The sequence below is a fragment of the Haematobia irritans genome, chromosome 3, assembly GCF_050003625.1.
Source record: "Haematobia irritans isolate KBUSLIRL chromosome 3, ASM5000362v1, whole genome shotgun sequence".
Taxonomy (NCBI): Eukaryota; Metazoa; Arthropoda; class Insecta; order Diptera; family Muscidae; genus Haematobia; species Haematobia irritans.
This window is the reverse complement of record NC_134399.1, coordinates 192,041,138-192,054,619: the sequence shown is the minus strand read 5'-3', so window position 1 is coordinate 192,054,619 and position 13,482 is coordinate 192,041,138. Positions and strand designations below refer to the sequence as shown.

At 32.9% G+C, this 13,482-nt stretch overlaps 1 protein-coding gene and 1 long non-coding RNA gene across 2 annotated transcripts; one reads left to right on the top strand and one right to left on the bottom strand.

Annotated features, from left to right (window-relative positions):
• Nucleotides 1–1,684: 1,684 nt before the first annotated feature.
• Nucleotides 1,685–12,486, bottom strand: LOC142230315 (uncharacterized). Its single transcript, XM_075300959.1, has 3 exons — nt 12,033–12,486; nt 2,164–3,155; nt 1,685–2,097 (listed from the first exon to the last, which is right to left on the bottom strand). The coding sequence occupies exons 1-3, from the start codon at nt 12,388–12,390 to the stop codon at nt 1,783–1,785; spliced, it is 1,665 nt and encodes a 554-aa protein (XP_075157074.1). The 5' UTR covers nt 12,391–12,486; the 3' UTR covers nt 1,685–1,782.
• LOC142230316 (uncharacterized) lies at nt 9,538–10,256 on the top strand. The gene is made up of 2 exons (XR_012720646.1): nt 9,538–9,956; nt 10,026–10,256. It is a non-coding gene; the product is annotated as an uncharacterized LOC142230316 (long non-coding RNA).
• Nucleotides 12,487–13,482: the final 996 nt, after the last annotated feature.

The following is a 13,482-nucleotide window of genomic DNA, read 5'->3' as shown; positions in this document are numbered from 1 at the left end:
TTTGCCTGAAATTGGAAACCTAGAGGTATTTTCGGGTCATAAAGAGGTGTGGCGAAAGCGGTGAGTATCGGTCCATATTTTAGTATAGCCCCCATAAGAACGATCTCCCGATTTAACTCCTTGGGTTTCTAGAGACCGTAGTTTTTATCTGATTTGGCTCACAAAAACGTGTATCGGATTAAGTTTTTATCGGTCCATTTGGTAATGCCTCCATATAGACCGACTTCACTTCTTGAGGGTGTAGAAGGCGCACTGACCATGAAAATTGCTTGAAACTCAATGTAAAATTTCCAGATTTTACTTCTACAGATTTAAGATTTCAAATCAATACGTTATACGTTATAAAGTTATTTTATAATTTTCTTGCACACTTACAAGAGATGTTAATGATTCCTCTAAACCTCAAACAAAAATGGTTCTTATAAATCCAGAATCTGATATAGTCCTCATAGGTGAAATCTTTAAATTTATCTTCGGGTTGTGTCCTCAAGTCCTCAAGCCCTCCTGAAATTTCAAAGGAAACCCTAATATTTGGTTCATGGTGGTGGGTATTTAAGATTCGGCCCGGCCGAACTTACTGCTGTATATACTTGTTTTTATTAACATTGTGTTCCACCCTGGTGCATTAGCCGACTTAAATTTTGAATCTATAGATTTTGTAGAAGTCCATCAAACTCTGTCCAGATCGAGTGATATTTAAATGTACGTATTTGGGACAAACCTTTATATATAGCCCTTAACACATTTGACGAATGTGATATATTATCGAAAATTTAGATCTACAAAGTTTTGCAGGGTATAATATGTTATAGTCGGCCCCGCCTGATTTTAGACTTTCCTTACTTGTTGATTAGTTGGAATTCTCTCTATAAGTTAAGGTAAAATATATACCAAATTTATAAGGAATCTATAAAAAATGATATACACCCGTCAAGGATTATATTAACTACTTTCTAACTACTTTTTTTTAGGAAAACACTCCAACTTATAATAAAAAGGGAAATAATCAGTAGGTAGCCATTATACGAATCGGTAATGTCGTTAAGTTAATTTTTACTACAAAAATGTTTTCCCATACAAAATTTTTTCTTAGTAAATTGTTCACATTTCATAGTAAGATTTTTATATTGCCCATGTATTTTTATAATAGAATCAACGATGCATTAACTACTGTGTTGGAAATTTATTTAAGGAAAAAATCCTTCCCATTTCGTAGTTAGTGAACTAAAAAACATTTACTGAATTTTTCTAAGTTTTCCTTTAGCTAAGTTAATTTTCGTTGTGGTTACGAAAACTTAACTATATTACAGTACATTTTTTGAACTATATCGAAGTTAAAATGGTCCTTAAATTTACAAGACAATTTTTTTCTGTGTAGTTTTACTATCGGGCCCATTGTGGCAAAACTAAGCCACGTGCGATATAGAGACTAGGTTCATTGGAAAGGGCTTGAGCTCAGCTTTCCAAAACCAACGTTTATGAGAACTATATCAATCAGGCCCTTACCGATACGTATATAATAAATTTGTCAAATCCATTTATGAATCCAAACTACTTCTAGATCGGCCAATCGGATTAAAATTGCAGTGTCTAACTTTTACAGTTTGAGACGAAAATGTGTTCAAATTTCTGAAACTGGATGAATTTAGAAAGATAAGAAAGAAAATTTAATAATGTAATAATATAATTTTTAGTTAAATTTAATTGTAATTAATATTAAAATGTTGTAATATATAACTCATAATAATAAAATAATACTATATAGCCATTAAAAAATGAATATTACATTTGAGCTTTACTTAAGGCTAATTTTTTCAAAGCTATCCTGTCGATTTTTCCACACGTGGTCAAGGGAACAGATTCCACATAGTAAATATCTTTGATAACTTCCAGTTGTCGTGGATTTAGATGAGCACTTAATGTATTCATAATTTTAGTTGACATTTCCTTATGGGATATAGAAACATTAGCATTAAGAACCACAAAAAGGGAACCAACTTCATTTGTATCGTTTGAAGATTTTTGATAACTAGTTAATCGGGCCACATATATCTCAGGTAAATTAATGAGAATATATTCCAAAGTGTTTGGGATAATCTAGAAAACACAATTTCAATTTTAGGTAATAAATAACATTTATACAAAAAAAAATAAAAAACATACCACTTCACCATTTGATCTTATAAGATCTTTATATCTCGCCAGAACATGTAACCTTTGTTCGTCATCCATCACACCATAATCGCCATTTATGAACAGGCCCTGATCATTGAGGAACTGCGCATTTTCCGTTGCCATATAGCCTTTAAGGGGATATGGAGGTCTTAAAGCAATTTGTCCGGGTTGATTTGTACCCAATGGCTGTAGATTATCATCGAGTATCTGTAGCTCGTAACCAGGTAATAATTTTCCTCCATTTATATGCTCATCAATAGCTATGCAGGAGCTCATTTCTGTCATGCCATAGCAATTAAAAATTCTAGCATTTACTGCATGCTTCTTTGCAAGATCCAATAGAATCTGCGATGGTGGTTCCCCACCCAATTGTACCATTTTAAGAGTTCTTAAACTTTGCGTATCTTGAGGGTCAATTTCCAATAGAATTTCATAGAATATTGAGGGTGCCGCAAATAAATGAGTGATATCATTATTCCGTAATAGCTCCAAACCATATTTGCCAGTTGGTATACCACATGAACTGACACGTTTCAAACCAAATAGCATTGATTGAAACAGAACTCCTCCTTGACTTATCCATCGCAAGGGACTAAAGGAGAAAACTACACTTTCGCCATCCAATGGGGCGTAGTTATTTTCATTATCCCACCAAATGGCAACACCATGCATTAGGAGTGCATGGGAAATTTGTACTAATTTTGGTACTCCCGATGAGCCAGAGGTTAAAACGAGTATGGCAATTTCTTCTTGCGTATTAAATAGTTCGATACTTTTGAAATCAGAGTAGGCTATGGGTGTTGTAGGTTGTTTCAAGAGCATCTCTTGTATATTGGGATTTTCTCCATTATTAATGGCTAACATTAGCGGAGTCTTTTGTAATTGGCTAGTCTTAAGGATTTCTTGGAGTTTCATCAAATACTTGTCTTCGTAAACTATTAGACTCGGTTGAGCTATATTGAAAAGATATCCAGTCGATTCTGTAAGTAAAAGGGAAAATAAAATAGTGCAATAAATATACAGATTTTGTGATTTAATTGACCTTGTAAAGTACGGAAGTCAAATGAAAGATTTCTGCATAGAAATTAAACCTTTTTCATTTCAAATTAAACTTTTTTCATTTGAATGAAACCATGTTGAACTTATTTATTTTTGATTTCGAATTTTCCTTTTTATATCCTGCGCCACACTGTGAACAGGGTATTATGAGTTAGGGCTTACGTTTGCACCACACAGAAGGAGATGAGATAGACACACGGTGTCTTTGGCAATACTGCTCAAGATCGGTCCCTGAATCGATAAAGCCATGTCCGTCCGTCTGTCTTTGAACACATTTTTGTAATCAAAGTCCAGGTCGCAGTTTTAGTCCAATTGACTTCAAATTTGGCATACGTTTCTGTTTTGTGTCAGAATAGAACCCTATTGATTTTGGAACCCTATCGGTTCAGATTTACATATAGCTCCCATTTATGTCTTTCACCCGATATTCTTTTATATAACCCCAAAAACCTGCGTTTTACCCCGATTTACTTGAAATTTTGTACAAGGAGTACAATTAGTAGTATAGTGAAAAGTGTAATTATGATTTATCGGTCGATAGATATGTATTAGAAGTATAGGAAAATTGAAGTTATATTTACAAGTTTTCGCCTTAGCAGTGGCGATTTTACAATGTAAGTGTTGATATTTTGGCAATTTTTGCCGAAATCAGAAAAACTTATATATGAGAATTGTATCTAAATTTGAACCGATTTCAACCAAATTTGGCATACATACACTAAAAAAAAATATTTACGTGATATTAAAGATTACGCAACCTCAATTTTAGGATGCGCAATTTACACACTTTTAAGGACAAATTTCTTTAAAAATATGAAATTTTACTTAAAAGAAAGTTTATAATCTTTGCTTCAAACATTTTTTTCATTAAATTTAGGACACACATTTTGAAATTTGCGTCCCTTCGATAAAGTTGCATGTTTTTAAACTAAGGCAAATTTTACATTTATGAAAAAAAACGCTTCAAATATAGGCTAAGACTTATTTCGAGGATTTAGCATCTTTGGTTTAAAGTTTTTTTATACCCTCCACCATAGGATGGAGGTATATTAACTTTGTCATTCCGTTTGTAACACATCGAAATATTGCTCTAAGACCCCATAAAGTATATATATTCTGGGTCGTGGTGAAATTCTGAGTCGATCTAAGCATGTCCGTCCGTCCGTCCGTCTGTCCGGCTGTCCGTCCGTCTGTGGAAATCACGCTAACTTCCGAACGAAACAAGCTATCGACTTGAAACTTGGCACAAGTAGTTGTTATTGATGTAGGTCGGATGGTATTGAAAATGGGCCATATCGGACCACGTTTACGTATAGCCCCCATATAAACCGATCCCCAAATTTGGCTTGGGGAGCCTCCCGGAGCAGCAAAATTCATCCGATCCGGTTAAAATTTGGTACGTGGTCTTAGTATTCGGTCTCTAATAATCATGCAAAAATTGGTCCATATCGGTCCATAATTATATATAGCCCCCATATAATCCGATCCCCAGATTTGACCTCCGGAGCCTCTTGGAGGGGCAAAATTCATCCGATCCGATTGATATTTGGTACCTGATGTTAGTATATGGTCTCTAACAACCATGCAAAAATTGGTCCATATCGGTCCATAATTATATATAGCCCCCATATAAACCGATCCCCAGATTTGACCTCCGGAGACTTCTGGAGGGGCAAAATTCATCCGATCCGGTTGAAATTTGGTACCTGATGTTAGTTTACGGCCTCTAACAACCATGCAAAAATTGGTCCATATCGGTCCATAATTATATATAGCTCCCATATAAACCGATCCCCAGATTTGACCACCGGAGCCTCTTGGAGGAGCAAAATTCATCCGATCCGGTTGAAATTTAGTACGTGGTCTTAGTATACAGTTTTTAACAACCATGCAAAAATTGGTCCATATCGGTCCATAATTATATATAGCCCCCATATAAACCGATCCCCAGATTTGACCTCCGGAGCCTCTTGGAGGGGCAAAATTCATCCGATCCGGTTGAAATTTGGTACCTGATGTTAGTTTACGGCCTCTCATAACCATGCAAAAATTGGTCCATATCGGTCCATAATTATATATAGCCCCCATATAAACCGATCCCCAGATTTGAACTCCGGAGCCTCTTGGAAGAGCCAAATTCATCCGATCCAGTTGAAATTTGGTACATGGTGTTAGTATATGGTCTCTAACAACCATGCAAAAATTGGTCCATATCGGTCCATAATTATATATAGTTCCATATAAACCGTCCCCAGATTTGACGTCCGGAACCTCTTGGAGGAGCAAAAGTCATCCGATACGGTTGAAATTTGGTACATTTTGTCAATATATGGCCTCTAACAGCCATGTAAAAATTGGTCCATATCGGTCTTTAGTTATATATAGCCGATGACTTATTACACAAAAATTGGTCCATATCGCCAAAAATAATCTACCAAAACTTTATTTCCATAGAAAATTTTGTCAAATTTTATTACTATAGAAAGTTTTGTCAAAATTTCATTTCTATAGAAAGTTTTGTCAAAAGTTTACAAAACTTTCTATATTCCAAACAAGTATATACGAACTTACGGCCGTATATACTTGTTTGGAATTTAGAAAATATTTTTTACTTCGAAGTATCCGTCATAATTTGGATTTTTAAACTGACATTTGTTTGTACGTGAATAGTTTTATGAATATACCGGAACAATAGAATGAAAATTCGATAAATATTATATCTGTATCCTAATTATACCCTGCGCCACACTGTGGATCAGGGTATTATAAGTTAGTGCATATGTTTGCAACACCCAGAAGGAGACGAGATAGACACATGGTGTCTGGCAAAAATGCTCAGGTTGTGCTCTTGAGTCGATATAGCGATGTCCGTCTGTCCGTGAACACATTTTTTTAATCAAAGTCTAGGTCACAGTTTTAGTCCAATTGACTTCAAATTTGGAACAAGTATGTGTTTTAGCTCAGAATAGAACCCTATTGATTTTCGAAGAAATCGGTTCCGACTTAGATATAGATCCCATATATATCTTTCGTACGATATGGACTAATATGGTCCCAGAAGCCAGAGTTTTACCCCAATTTGGTTGAAATTTTGCACTAGGAGTACAATTAGCAGTGTTGTCAAGTGTGCAAAATTTTATTGAAATCGCTTCAGATTTAGATATAGCTCCCATATATATCGTTCGCCCGATTTACACTCATATTACCACAGTGGCCAATTGTTTACTCCGATTTAATTGAAATTGTGCACAGGGAGTAGAATTAGCTTTGTAGCTATGCCTGCCTAATTTGGTTGAAATCGGTTGAGATTTAGATATAACTCCCATATATAGCTTTCGCACGATTTACACTCATACGACCACAGAGGTCAATTTTTTGCTCCGATTTAGTTGAAATTTTGTGCAGGGAGTAGAATTAGGATTGTAGCTATGCGTGCCAAATTTGGTTGAAATCGGTTCAGATTTAGATATATCACTCATATATATCTTTCGCCCGATTTACACTCATATGACCACAGAGGCCAATTTTTAACTCCGATTTAGTTGAAATTTTGTGCAGGGAGTAGAATTAGGATTGTAGCTATGCGTGCCAAATTTGGTTGAAATCGGTTCAGATTTAGATATATCTCTCATATATAGCTTTCGCCCGATTTACACTCATATGACCACAGAGGCCAATTTTTAACTCCGATTTAGTTGAAATTTTCCACAGGGAGTAGAATTAGCATTGTAGCTACACCGAAAGAATTTTCTTCGTAAAAAGAACGAAAAATTTCGTTAAAAGTACGAAATTTGTCATTGTTTTACAACCAAAGAAACTTTTCATTAAAAGTACGAAATATTTCGTACTTTTAACGAAGAAAAGTTCTTCTAAAATTTTCGTAGTTTGTAAGAAAAAAATTCGTACTTTTTATGAAGAATTTTCGTACTTTTTATGAAAAATCTTCGTTCTTTTTATGAAAATGTTACGTACATTTTACGAAAAACTTTCGTACTTTTTTTCAAAAATGTTCGAACTTTTATAAAAAAAATGTTATAGTCGAAAGTGCATTTGGTTGTAGTTACAAGTGCGAAAAATTACATCACTACTTTACATCTTAAGTTTTTGAATAATTTTTCGTTTTATAGCTTCGCTTTTATTCATAGCGCGCTATCACCCAAATGAGAAGTAGCATAGACATGCATAAAAAAATAGAATAAAGGAATAGGCTCAAGCACATTATAAAAGACAAATTTATGTCGCGAACGGAAATTTTATAACTTCAATGAAACTTCTTTGTTATTTCAAAGAAAATGTTTGGTACTTTTTATGAAAAAATTTTAACGCAGAATGTTTCGTAGAATATTCGTAAAAACTTCTTCACAAAATTCATGAAATTTGAAGAAAGTTTCATTAAAAGCACAAACTTTTTTTGAAGAAAAGTTAATGTAGAATATTTCGTAGAAGTATCGTATATTCGTAAAATGTTCTTCGTAAAATTTACGAAAATGAACGAAAATTTAGTTATTTTAATTTACGAAGAATAGTTAATGAAGAATTCTTCGTAAAAATAAAGAAGAAAATTTTTTCGGTGTATGTGTGCCAAATATGGTTGACATCGGTTCAGATTTAGATATATCTCCCATATATATGTTTTTCTGATTTCGACAAAAATGGTCAAAATACCAACATTTTCCTTGTAAAATCGCCACTGCTTAGTCAAAAAGTTGTAAAAATGACTTTAATTTTCCTCAACTTCTAATACATATATATCGAGCGATAAATCATAAATAAACTTTTGTGAAGTTTCCTTAAAATTTCTTCAGATTTAAATGTTTCCCATATTTCTTACTAACATTGTGTTCCACCCTAGTGCATTAGCCGACTTAAATCTTGAGTCTATAGATTTTGTAGAAGTCTATCAAATTCTGTCCAGATCGAGTGATATTTAAATGTATGTATTTGGGACAAACCTTTATATATAGCCCCCAACACGGATGTGATATGGTATCGAAAATTAAGATCTACAAAGTGGTGCAGGATAATATAGTCGGCTCCGCCCGTTTTAGACTTTTCTTACTTGTTTAATTTTATAGAACCCAAATTTAAAGCAGATAGGTCGCAAAAAAAAAAATCCTTATTTTAAAGAACCCGAATCTTTGGCTCGGAATCAATACCAAAATCCTTAAAGGAAGGTCAAAATTTTTGAATCCAAGTAAACTTTTTTGAGTGTAGTTACGATGTTAATTCTACTTCCAGTCCAAAATTTCACGTAAATCGGATTACAACTTTGACCTATGGGGTCATATGTTTGTAAATCGGACGAAAGACATATATGGGAGCTATATCTATATCTGAACCGATTTCAACCAAAATTGGCATGTTGATATACATGCAAACGTTAATTCTACTCCCTATACAACATTTTTAGGGAACTCTGGCTTCTCGGGCCATATAAACCCATATCGGGTGAATTATATATATATGGGAGCTATATATTTATAGGTTAGGTTAACATAGGTGGCAGCCCGATGTATCAGGCTCACTTAGACTATTCAGTCCATTGTGATACCACATTTGTGAACTTCTCTCTTATTACTGAGTGCTGCCCGATTCCATGTTAAGCTCAATGACAAGGGACCTCCTTTTTATAGCCGAGTCCGAACGGCGTTCCACATTACAGTGAAACCACTTAGAGAAGCTTTGAAACCCTCAGAAATGTCACCAGCATTGCTGAGGTGGGATAATCCACCGCTGAAAAACTTTTTGGTGTTCGGACGAAGAAGGACCTAGACTCGACATGGACATGGTTCGATCGACTTAGGGGCCAAAAACACCATCTATCTCCTTCTTGGTGTTGCAAACATATACACTAACTTATAATAGCCTATTCCACAGGAATTGCCTATTTGGGGTCTTAAAATATATATATATGCTTAGGGTGAAACATAATATGTTTGAGTGAGTATATGTTACAAAGGTAATTTTTTAGAGTACAGGCATGCCAAATTTGGTTAAAATCCATTTTGATTTAGATATAGCTCCCACATATATCTTTCGCCCGACTTGCGCTCATATAACCACAGATACCCTAGTTTTACTCCGATTTACGTGACACTTTACACAGCAAGTAGAATTTACATTTTGACTACTCAGGAACAAATGTAAATTGTTTTATAACAACAATGAACATACGTCGTGCGAAAATTGAACTAAATTATACTCCACTTGAGACTTCCGCAAAGCGTTATTAAAACCAGGAAATTTTAATGGCACTACTCATAAAATAAATGAATTATTGTTTTGTGTATATGGTATTAGTATATACTAAAGGCCTGCACAAGACGTCTTATAAGACATATCAAGACATTTTTGTCTATTGAGGGTCATTGTTTACTCTCATTTGTTCCCGCAAATCATTGTATTTTTCCCTACACATGAACTATTATCTTGTGTGTACAAATACAAAAACTCACGCCAAACACTATTTACGTATTCAGCATTTGCAAACTTACACACATCTCGCGTATTTGCAAGTTTTATATGATGTACCTATTGTATTTCCATCTCCACGCTAGTAAAATGTATAAAACCACCACCATTTGTTTGGAGTTGTGAGTAAGTGAGAGAAGGAGAAACTGAGAAGCAGAAGAGAGCAATATAATGTCAAGTAGGGATGCCATATCACAATAAAACAAATGTTTTTATAGCTGAAAGCAGGGAGATTGATGGTAATTGCGGTGGTAATCAAATTCCTAAATATTTTTTGGTTTAAACTGGTAATATTACTACTAATAACTGACTATTTTCAGACTATTGCACCAGCAACTAACAATGAAAATATAATGGTTCACATATGAATTCTCTCCATTAGTGTTACCGCCTATTTTACCGCTGCATGTAAATATAAAACTCCAAAATCGCAATATTTTCAATAAGCATAGAAAAGACAACCATATTATGTTATTTGAATTTTGATATATAACATAGGTACCTTATTGTTTAAATAACTAATAAACCAACATTCGTTATTTTTAAATTAAGTTTCTTTGCATTTCGATTAATAACATTTAATTAAAGGAGGTGATTCAGAGTCGATCGGTATATATTTTATGGGGTCTAAAATCAATATTTCTGGTAGGCACATTTTTTGTTTTTGTTGTTATTATACCCTGACCACTATTTAGGGTATAAAAATGAATCTAATTGATCGAAACACAGTCAAAAAATACCACTTTTTCTTCCTACAAGTTGGCAACTCTGACTAACAAATGCACCACAAAAGCATAGCAAAGCAAAAAGATGAATCTCTAGGAATACTCGGTCGCTATGCTTCGTGTCAGTGTTGCCAACTCCCCAAGGCCCAAAAGCACCAAAAATATATTATAAATTCTAACATACCACCTTCCACCACAAAATCGAAAATTAAATGCTCTACTAAAAAAAAAAGAACTTTTGTGAATTGAATTTTAAGACGTTAAGGTGGGTATTAAGATCGAGTTTAGTTGCTAAAATAGTCATATAGTCAATTACAATTTCTTTAATAATTCATTTTAAGGAATACAAACTTAGTGAAAATTTGCTTTTGGCTATTCCCCATCAAGTTATAATAAAATTTGCAACAAATATGCATAATTTTATGCCTTTTTTACTGATATAGTTTTCACTTTAGCGGCAAAACTCGAACTTAGTACTCACCATTATGAACCGCTATTCAAGTATACACTTTGATCAGTTTTAATGCTTTCGTCCAATTCATTTTGATCAGTGATGTTTTTCAACTTTCAAAATATTACTATATGGAAGGAGTCTATATTAATATATGGAAGGAGTCTTATTTCAGTTGTGCGTGCTTTTGTGAATTTAATACAAACGTTTTTAATGACATCTTTACCAAATTCGAAAATTCGACACCCATCGCTCGACTTTCCTACAGAATACCCTAAATAACAATATTAATTAAAAAATAATCAATACCAACTTCATAACAATCAAATTCTGTATTTGGCAATAAATTTGAGTTTCTTCGGCTCTTGAAAGTCTAATCAAAATTTTTGTATCAATTAAACTTAATACTGTTCAAAATAAAAAAAGCACCAAAAGCACTAAATTAAAATGCCAGAAAGCACCAAGTTGGTGCTTTTTTTGAAAAGGCACCAAAAAGGCAATTTGGTGCTTTTTAGAAATCAAAAAGCACTAAATTTGGTGCTAAAAGCACCAAATTGGCAACACTGCTTCGTGTCCCGAGTATTTGATGTTGTTTTGTGTTATTTATTCATTATCGATGAATGTGTTTATGCATTTTGCCTTTGCAAAGAGAGTATTTGAGTTTGCGGGATCAGGGCAAATATTGGAAGTACGAGTATTTGTTGAAATAAATACACACTATGTTTAATTTGCTCAGAGCTTCTTCGGTTACAAATTCTATTTGTACTCTCATTTATACTCTCATGTCTTGACTTTGGCCGTAAACACCATTTGGTATTTGCCTGCCAAATACATTTGTGCAGGCCTCTAGTATATACCTTCTAACAACCATGCATACTTTATCAGTCTTTAATCATATGTAGCCACTGTAGGAACGATTTCCACAGGCGCCAAGTTTTCACTGATTTTAAATATCAAATATAGATTTATGCCTTATATTTGAGTATTAAAATTCCCGGACAATATTCCCGGATAAATAATTCGATTTTAATTGCCACCCTTTAGTAGAATTTTTCGCACTCCATGTAGGAGTAAACATAAGATTTAGCCGATCTTTCGGTCTTTTATTCATGTTATTCTCCGTTTTTACTTGTTTTCTCTATTGTTCTTACCATTATCCAAATGAACTTCGAAAAAACTCGGTACAGCACCCATTAGAATACATCCAAACGTCAGCGCCGATATCCATTCATTATTCATGCTAAAGAAGATTACAATATCACCCCTTTTGATGCCAATTTCTTTTAAATTAATAGCCATCACGATTGATTGTTCATAAACCTCTTTGGCTGTTCTACTGACATTTGCATCATAAAAATAATCAATTATTTTATTGGGATTAATGGAACGCATTGTTTTCAAAAATTTTTCACCCAAGGATAATTTCTTTAATTCCCCATAGGGATAATTAACCGATTTCCATATTTTGGTTTCCGTATTGTAAACGATTTTCAAATATTCTTTAGACATATTTGCAATTGCGTTTTTTTTTCACTTTTATTATACTATTTTCCCGTGATCGTTGTTCAACAACAGAAACTGTAAAATGTTTGTTATCAAATGATATTGCAATTGTGCTATTTTCTAACTTTGTCGAATGCACAACAACGCTTTGTTTGTCATTTTGTGCATCAATCTAAAGTGATCTCAGAGCAATAGAGAATGTGTGAAAATGTAATTACTCAATTAAATCAGTTTCCGAGTGATTTTTAAAATAGACTAAAGTGAACGTTTAGCCTTACTAAGTTCTACGGAAAATCACGGTTGCCACATTTGGTAGAAATCTATCAAATTTAGTGGATTTTTTACAGTTTGGTCCATTGGTAGAAATCTTGATGTTTTGGTATATTTTACAAAATAAAATTTTGGAAAAAATTTTGACTAAATTTTCTATAGAAATAAAATTTTGGCAAAATGTTCTAAAGAAATTAAATTTTTACAAAATTAAAAAAAAAAAACAAATAACAAAATTTTCTATAGAAATATAATTTTGAAAAAATTGTCTATAGAAATAAAACTTTGACAAATTTTTCTATAGAAATAAAATGTTGACAAAATTGTCTATAGAAGTAAAATTTTGACAAAATTTTCTATAGAAATAAAATTTTGACAAAATTTTCTATAGAAATAAAATTTTAACAAAATTTTCTACAGAAATAAAATTTTGACAAAATTTTTCACAAAAATCAAAAATTGATAAAATTTCTTCTAGAAAAAAAAAGTTGACAAAATTTTCTGTGGCAATGAAAAATTGTCAAAATTTTCTATACAAATAAAATTTGGACAAAATGTTCTATAAAAATAAAAAATTGTCAAAACTTTCTATGGCAATAAAAAATTGACAAAATTTTCTATAGAAATAAAATTTTGACAAAATTTTCTATAGAAATAATATGTTGAAAAAATGTTCTATAGAAATAAAATTTTGACAAACTTTTCTATAGAAATAAAATTTTAACAAAATTTTCTATGGAAAAAAAATTTTACAAAATTTTTTATGCAAGTAAAATTTTGATAAATTTTTCTAAGTAAAATTTTGATAAAGTGTCCTATGGAAATAAA